The sequence below is a fragment of the Oculina patagonica genome, chromosome 14 (assembly GCF_052425735.1).
Source record: "Oculina patagonica isolate OP01 chromosome 14, crgOcupat, whole genome shotgun sequence".
Lineage (NCBI taxonomy): Eukaryota > Metazoa > Cnidaria > Anthozoa > Scleractinia > Oculinidae > Oculina > Oculina patagonica.
Window position 1 is genome coordinate 11,715,960 of NC_135771.1, and position 9,293 is coordinate 11,725,252.

The window sequence follows — 9,293 nt, forward strand, 5'->3', positions numbered from 1 at the left end:
CGCTGACCATATAAACTAAAGGCGCAAAAAATTATTTTCAAAATGGCGGATGAAGTGTAACTCGTGGTTCAACGCATAAAACCCAACGCAGAACACTTATTTTGTGGGATTTAGGTTCATTTATACCATGTGTGGAATTTGCTGCTGCCTCTTTGTTGATAATGAGAAATCAAGGAGTCATTATCAGGTTTGAAGAGTGAATTTAATCTTTCGAAGTTTCGATCGATCTTCATCATCAGTTTCTCGTCGTAACATCCAGGGCTCCAGACAGGCGACGAAAATAAACAGAGGCATCAAATGATACTCATACAAATTCTCAGGACTAATGTCAAAATTAACGTATGCCAATCAAAATGGAGAATTTGAAGTTTCGATCTTGAGTTAATGATTTACCATAAGGTTTTTATTTTGTATTGTTGAAATGGAGGCACAGATTACTAATAATGACCCCATCAAACGGGACATTATTTAATTTGATAGTGGGTACTAATGAAGGAAGACGCTTATGTGGACCAACACAGTGTCACACCAGGCGTAGTCAATCGATAGAAATCGATGTTGGAAATCAATCGATACAATCGATATCTATTGATATCAATCACCCCTCGATATTGATTGAAATCGGTTATCGATAACAATCGAACGCACGGAAAAAATTATTTTCGATTGTTATCGATAGAGAAAATCAATAATAATCGATAGCAATCAACAGTAAGCGGTAACAATTATTAATCCCAAGGAGCCCCTGGAGGTGTATTTGTTTTAAACCTATTAGATGGTGTTACTCTAGTCTTGCCAAAGTCCAGCCTGGGGTCCAGGCAGAATGTTCACCAAGATCCTCTTGGTTTTGGGTTTTAAAATATTATAACTAGCTCATTCATCCCAGGCAGTGCTCAGAGCGTTGTCGATTGCATCTTGCATCTCCTTTATGGCATTCTCACAAAGGTGAAAGTTCAATCCAATCCTTTATATGCCAAACATTGTAGCCCTCTCGAACGCTTCCTAACACTTTGGCAGCAACCTTCTCTTCTAATTTTAAACCGCATTGAAGTATCGAAGTTTGTTGTTGGTTCTTGTCCTTGCTCCGAGGGTTTTTCTCTTGGTTTTCCGGTTTTCCTCTCTCTACAAAACCTCCACAACCCCTCCACCCTGTGTCCCCACATAACATTGTTCCATTGCACTAAGTCACTATGTACATGTAATTTATATATACATGTAGTAGTCAGATCCACTTGATGTTTTGTTTAATTTTCTTACAGGTTATTTCAGATTCTATACTTCCTCCTCTTCAAAGAAGAGGGCCAGATCACACTGACAAAAAAGATTGTTCCATAAAAAGTGATAATGGACAGTTTTGTTTGAGCCTTGTTGGTACAGTCCTTCATTTAAGAGGCAGCAAGACTCCTCAGCCTTTAGAAGATGAGTGTGGAAATGTCTTGTTGTGGAATGGTGAAATATTTGGTGGAATAGAGGTACACTGAGCAACAAAATAGAAGTTTTAACTACATGTAGGAATATTCTGTTTGGATCAATCTATCTTCTTCTGTCTATTATTGTATTTTATTAGATGAAGTGGGACTTAAATATTACAGTTGGGGTGTGAAAATTCTATCCACAGCTCTGACCTGGCATTGAAAATGATTGTTCAGTGGCTCCTTTACCCCACTACTTTAGATTTTTAAACTGCGTTTTCTACACTCTGGGCATATGTACAGTAGATCTGCTAAGAAAGTGTGCACTTGTGTTAACTGTTTCCAGATTAAACACCACATTTTTTCGCTAGCAAACCAACATCTCCAAACTATATTCGAATGGTAAAAGTATTATTCTGGGAGTAAATTGATCAAGTTCAACTTGATAAACAGGGAACGTTTTACAACTTCATTTGGGCAATCACAGTCAACATGTACTGTACCATGTGGTAATGTTGCAAAAAGTTACAAAACAGGTTGTAAATTCCTATAATCATAGTTTTGTTCTCTAAATTCTACTCTTGCAGGTCAAGGAGAATGAAAATGATTCCTTGATTTTTCTGAATACTTTGTCCAACCCTCCATCAGAAGTGATTCCTTCTCTACACATCCTTTCAACAATGGCTAAGGTTCATGGTCCTTGGGCATTTGTTTACTGGCAGGTACATGTACAAGCAAGAAACTGTAGACAGTTACAAAATGTGAAACAAGAGGGAAAAAAATAAAATAAATACTGTAAATTGGTATTATTTGATGAGGGTTGCAAATAACAGCCTTGTGACTGACAAACCTGGGACTCTCTGAATCGTAATCAAATTGGAATTTAGAAGTGTTGTTTTTGTGGAGGGTAGAAAACCGGAATAATATCCATGATATCCATGAGAACCATTGGAGACAAGGATAAGAACCAACAACAAACTCAACCCACACATTACACTGGGTCTGAGAATCAAACCTGGGCCACATAAGTGGCCAGGATTGTGGTATTTCATATTCTCGGGCAAGACACTTACACTGCAACTCTCACAATGCATCCCTCCACCTGGGTGAAGATATTAGTATTTATTTACCAAATGAAGTGATGACCCTGCAATGGACGAGCATCCCATCCAGGGGGAGTAGAAATACTCAGTCTCCTAGTTTTTTCATGCTACTGAAACTGGATATAAACACCAACCTGATGGGGCACTAGGCTTGAGTGCAGATCTGCCTTTCTTACAGTCAGCCATAAGTTAGCAATAAAATTTGATAGCTCAATATACCGGTAATCCATTTTTCTTTGTGTGTAATTTTGAACAAGTTTTTTTTTCTTAATAGGTGAGTGAGCAGAAGCTGTGGTTTGGGAGAGATTATTTTGGACGTCGGAGCTTGCTGTGGCATCTTCCCTCAAATCCAGATGATGTTCTAGCAATAACCTCTGTAACTGAAAGAAACTCTGGTGCTACTGATACAAATCTGGTAAGCAGGTCACTTCTTGGACATAAATTAGGCCAGACTGTAGTTCGAGGACTGTTCTTTCGAGTACCAAAGCCTGTAATGAAAGCAGTTAGATAAAATTTGTTTGGCTAAATTTGAGAGGATCTACTTAATTGTTTGTTCTTGAGTTGCACACCCTGTGGTATTGATCTATGCAAGAAGCGAGTCAAAAACGTGAACTCGTAAAACTGCTTTTCTTCTGTCCATTTTGCAATATATACACAGCTATGAATACCGATTTTAGGTAGCTTAAATGTTCATAATTATATATGTAGCAATAACAAAGTGAATTGAATATCTTGGTGGCCTGCAGTGACCACACAAATAGAGCATGGTAAGCCCGTGGTTCGAATTCATTAAAGCTTGCTTAAGCAAGCCGCCTACGTGACATGCATGCGTTGTCGGGTTTCATATTTTTCTGTTCCGCGCGCGGAGCAAATGTACTGCAATAATAGGATTGGTTAAAAGAGCGAGAACAGCGCTAGTGCCAGACCCTCTCCGACTTAGTGCGTGCTATGCACTTTGCCCATCCTTCTTCCACCCTGGATGGGACGGTTGGCAAAAAACGACATTTATTCAGCTGGTCATCAGTTTTTACATCTAACGATGCTAAAAACCCTGTTATTATTGCTATTTAAATATTTCCTCAATATTCAACCAAGTTTGCTGTAAAATTTGATTCGCTCTCACTAACTTCGATCCGTTATTCGTATTTCTGGAACCGCCGTGACCGTTTTCTAAGTGCTTTTTTGTTTACGGGAAAAGAAATGTCGTCAAAAAATAAATGAATTGTCGTTTTTCTTTTTCTTGTTTCAGCATTTTGAAGAAGTTCCAGCCGATGGTCTCTACTGTGTAGATTTTGTGAGTAACAGAAATGATCAAGGATGCGAAAGTCCTTTTAGGATCAATAAATTTGAGTGGAAGATTGCAAGCGAGGAGTTACAAAGCTCGCTTTTCTTGAGCTGTCCGGTGCAGACGCCATTTAACAGACAAATGCCTACAGAACGAGACACTCAAGTTATTGAAGAAAACAGACGAAGTCTCAGTCCGCAAGAGAATACACACGATGAAAATGCGCTGAAATGGTAGAGGAATCGGTCGGAAGTGAAAGCGCTGTGAAAGGAGCTAGTGAAAAACGTGATGTCGAAATTGCTATGTCAAATCTTGATACTGTGGAAAATGAAAATATCATCGAGCCAACTATTTCAGGACGTGACGAAACCAGTCTTAATTGTGATTCAGAATTCTCTGGGTGTGAAAAATCGCTTGAAGCTCGGGTTTGTGGTCTACATTTAAACACAAATTTTTCATCAAGGAATCAAACTTTACAAGTTTCTACTGCAGAAAATTTTGAAGCAAGGGCTACGGAAAGTTTTAACTCTAATTCTTCTCCAATGCACAGTGATGCTTCGGGACTCTCACGACATTTTTGTTTAGAAACATCATGCAACGAATTAACAAAAACTAATGAACTTGGCGAAGATACAAATTTGTCTTCAACTAGGACGGCTGCAGAAGGTTGCTCTCGCTGCAATTTGGTTAGAATTCAATGGAACTCCTCCTATAGAGAATCAAGACACAAGTTTATTACAGTTCTTGGTGATGCAGTACGAAAAAGAGTTTGGAACTTACCAAGAACTTGCAGCAATTCTGTGTTAAGTACTTCTGAAGCGAATAGTTCTGCATCTTCAGAGCGACAACATAAAGACGCTCGAGTTGGTATTTTGTTTTCAGGTGGAATTGATTCTATGATGATAGCAGCTTTGGCGGACAGGTAGGCAGCTCAGTTTTGCTTAGTATTATTATCACTGTTGAGCTAGGTAAGGCCCCTCTCTAATAAGCTCTACTCAAAATAAGCTCTCCGGGGACCTTAAAGAGCCATTGCAGTAAACAAACGCGAGTTAAACAGACAAACCAACGAACAGATAAATGGACTGAGAACAGAGAGAAAGGGTGAAGGTAGCAGACAAAAGCGCGAATGAACGAAGGAACTAAAACGAACGAACGAACGAACGAACGAACGAACGAACGAACGACGACGACGACGACGAAAAAGAAAAAAAGAAATGAAGACCTAACAACTACACCAATTATACGAACGAAAGGCTAACGGACGAACAAATGAAGAAAAGTAACGAACGAATGAACAACGTAATGTCAGAACGAACGGACGAACGAACGGACGGACGGACGAACGGACGAACGGACGACCGAACGAACGAGCGAACGAAAGAACTACCAACCAACCAACCCACCCAACGAACGAACGAAAGAACGTATAAAAAAATTAACACGCACAATAACACACTCAAACACAACATATGACCAACCGGAAGGCTACCTAACGAAAAACCGATTAAACAATGATCAAAAGAATGAAGAATGAAGGAAAGCAGCTTTCTAACTATGTTATAACCGTGTGCTTTTATCTTTAGATACGTGCCAACGGAAGAAGCCATAGATCTTATCAACGTCGCATTTGAACAAAAAATTCCATCCAGCCATCCGCAAAACAAGAACGCAAAGAAAGGGAAGAAGAGTTTAAAGAGTGCAACACCAACAACGCCCGCAAGAAATTTCAGCGTCCCAGACAGAATAACTGGGATATCAGGCTTGGAGGAATTGCAGCGCATTAACCCGTCACGACAATGGAATTTTATTGAGGTAATGGGCCCGTGTATTAGCCTACGAAAACATCCCCAGGCTATAGGTGTAAGGCATTTTTATAATTACTGTTACCCAAAGTAATTACAGTACAGCTCTGTCTTTTAACCGCCTTTTTGTTCTCTACTTCAAGGTTGATGTGACACTAAATGAGCTGCAGGAAATGAGGTACAGTACATGACTTTTGTTAATAGCTATCCGCCCTAATAAGTTCAATTTATGCATTTTCTTTTTTAAAATTTAACAATTTTAAACCGCACCCGAAAGGAAAGGACTGAGCACGAAAAGAATCTGGAATGAGAAGGGAATGGGACTGATACTCCTAACCACTTCCTCTTGGAACTGTTTCCTTCTTAAAATAGACAGAGACTGCACAATTACTCAGTCCTGTTGTAATGTGGTGCGTTAATCTGTTGTGGCGTTTTGTTGCCAGAACAGGGTTTTGATTTTCAAATAGAGTTGGCGAAGAAAAATTGAAAACAAGAGCAGAGTGAAACAACAACGACAAAGAAGGAGAAAATATGTAGGAGAGCTTGAGTAGATTAATTTTTGTTTTTCCGTTTAAACGATACTCCATTTCGATTGCCAACACGCGACATTATGACTCAATACGTCACTGGGAACAGTTACAAAGATCCAATTTTGAATCACGCAATCGTATCCTCCATTGCAGACATTCCCAGGGCTCTCTTTGATTGTAACATTTTCAAACAAGAAAGGGGATGACCCCGACCCGATTGTAGAGTGCAACGCACATCTATTCTAACTATGAGGTCACCGGCTTATCTTAACCTTCATAACCTTCATCTCCTTTCCATTGGTGTTAGGTCCCGCCATATCAGTCATTTGGTGTCCCCCCTGAACACTGTACTGGATGATAGTATTGGCTGTGCTTTGTGGTTTGCTGCCCGGGGGGTAGGACGTCTATGCTCCTCCTCCGTGAACAGTGACCTCAACAAAGATAAAGAGGCATATGTTGAAGAGAAGACATATACAAGTAGAGCTAAGGTATAACAATGAAGTTTTGGGGAACGTAAGCTTTTTACTGACGCGATTACGTCATGTAAAAATCACCTTATAATGTGATTAACAAATAGTTTTCATTTTGCCGTGCGTCTGTTCAGTTACAGATCACAGATGACGTCAAAATGTGGTAAGAACAAAAAAAGTGGCTCACGAGCCGTTAGGCGAGGAGGTCACTGATGTTCTTACCACATTTTGACGTCTTCTGTGATCTATAACTGAACAGACCCACGGCAAAATGGAATCTAGTTGTTTTATACAATAACAGAAGATTTCATTACACTTCAGTGTAGGCAAAGCCGCATGCAAACGGTGGTGAAAAGTTGTTTTCATTTTACGCTTAAGTTATCCGTAACCACGAAGCACAAGTAAACCGATTTAATAAACAGAACAATGGAAAATTAAAACATCAACGAAAAAACTAACCTTTATTCCATTTGAAAAGTTGTTTAAATCTGTGAATTTTACACTTAGCGTCTCAAAAGAAGCGTTCAACCGCTATTCATGGATTTGCCGTGGCGTCGTTCAGCTGTTCAACATCGTACAAACTCTTACAGATTCGATAATTTCTCGAATCATTTACTGTCTACATCAGCTTGTTTAGCCCAGTTAAATGTTCCGAACGGTGAACGATTCTTGGCGTATTGTTTCCTACTGTAGATTTAAATTTAAGCAAAAATTTTTCGTTCTCTTGTAGCCCTGAAAAAAATTGCCGAAAACACTGATTTGGACTATGAACTCTGATTACGTGCGCGAGTCACACCACACAGTGACGTCATCTGTGCGTCTGTACTCTTATATAATTACAGGCATCAACCAATCACAGCGCGCGGCGTAGCTCGGTTATTGTATAATGTGAAATAGACACCCGATGACGTCAAATGAAATAGTCTCCATATTGCATCACATGAAATAATTACCAATGACGTCCCTGCGGTAATTGAGGTAGACACGTGAACCGTTCAACAGCTAACATAGAGTGAAACAGTCGTCTGGTGTCTGGTCTGGTTTCACCTTCGAAGCATTTCATTGTATCAGGCTGTTCATGCTCCTCTTTGTCTTCTTGCAGGTTTTGCTTGTTGGAATGGGAGCTGACGAACAGCTTGGAGGATATGCCAGGCACAGAACTCGCTTCATGTAATTGAACCTTTTTTTATCTTTTCTTTCATTGAAATTAAGCCCTTGCAGACTTGGCTACCTGATTCATACGCACATAAAATATAAGAGTCCTAAAACACCCGATTTTTAAAAAAAATAAGTAAAAATGGTATTAAAAAGGTACACTAAGCGTTTGTGATGTTCATGATAAAATGTTTCATCATTTTCTTCGGCGAATATGATAGTTTGTAATTCACATTTTGTTTTGTTTTTTCTCAGTAACGAAGGTTGGTTAGGTTTAATGGATGAGATGGAAATGGAAGTGAAACGAATATCAAAACGAAACCTTGGCCGTGATGACAGGTTAGGTTTGTTTTCCATTAATGCACGCTGTAAGTTGCACATAAATTAGTTCATGTAAAAGGACTTCGTGCACGCACCTTCAAATTTGGGGAATACCGTCAAATTCCACTAATGGTTACCTCTTCAACGACTAAGGTTTTTTGTTGCAATCGCCCACCAAATATTTACCCTTCTGAAAACCTCCCTACAATGGTACGTGAATGAAAATGTATGGATTGGGGACAGTTAGGACGAAAAGCAACCGTATTTTGATTGGCAATGGAATTTTACACTTTTGACTAGCAATATAATTGGCATTGTAATCGACTCCGTAACTTAATAGTGCTCTTGGCTGGTAAGATAGCAATAGTACTGTAAATGTATTTAAAGGTAGCATTGTTTTTAAATAGGGCATCACGCATTCATTTGGAGGGCTGGTGTTTTTAAGGGTCCTGAGGGCGTTTTCATAAACGACAACTCGGATTCTCCATATTAATAGTAAATTGGTTAATTGGTTGGTTTCCAGGTGTATTTCAGATCACGGCCGAGAGGCGCGGTTTCCTTTCCTTGATGAGGAGGTTGTTTCGTTTTTAAACTCTCTCCCAGTATGGCTGAAGGTGAGTGACTTGTAACTCTCTGTACGCATTGCATGCCTATCATGCTGTTTAACTTGCTTTTGGAAAGAGCTACTGCAACTACGGCGTTTATTTAATTGGTGTCATTATGGTTATCAAAGTGGTATCGTCATGGAGTGGCAAGAGGCAATGTGAGAGTAAAGCGCCTTGCCAAAGAACACAGAGTCCAGTATGTACTTCTCCCGAAACCAATACATGATGAAGTGAAGATCCAGTTACATTTAAATAAATATCATTAAATCACATTTATTTAAACGCAAACAACTTCAATTTCAGACAGACCCAGGCTTGCCGCGAGGGATTGGGGAGAAACAGTTGCTCCGCCAGGCGGCGAGGTTGCTTGGCTTGACGTCATCATCGGGGTTGCCTAAGCGAGCGATTCAGTTTGGATCTCGCATTGCTAAACTGGAGAGTGCTGGAGAGAAAGGCTCCGAGACCTGCTCAAGGCTTGAGTTCTAAACGGTCTGTCATACAAGCTTATTTATCAGTGCTAGGTTTGCATGCTTGTAGGGACTTGAAATTGTTTTTGGAACCTTGATCTCCGCAGTATTGCGGTGAAATCATAGCACCCTGTTATTCGAGC

At 39.8% G+C, this 9,293-nt stretch overlaps 1 protein-coding gene across 1 annotated transcript; it reads left to right on the plus strand.

Moving 5' to 3' along the window:
- The first annotated feature begins 43 nt into the window (after positions 1-43).
- On the plus strand, positions 44-9,279 carry LOC144637770 (asparagine synthetase domain-containing protein 1-like). The gene is given in 13 exon segments (XM_078496846.1): positions 44-187; positions 1,260-1,472; positions 2,000-2,134; positions 2,790-2,930; positions 3,765-4,017; positions 4,020-4,722; positions 5,384-5,612; positions 5,746-5,780; positions 6,440-6,620; positions 7,705-7,772; positions 8,013-8,096; positions 8,602-8,692; positions 8,987-9,279. Coding segments are annotated over 13 exon segments (2,376 nt in total). The 5' UTR covers positions 44-127; the 3' UTR covers positions 9,170-9,279.
- Positions 9,280-9,293: the final 14 nt, after the last annotated feature.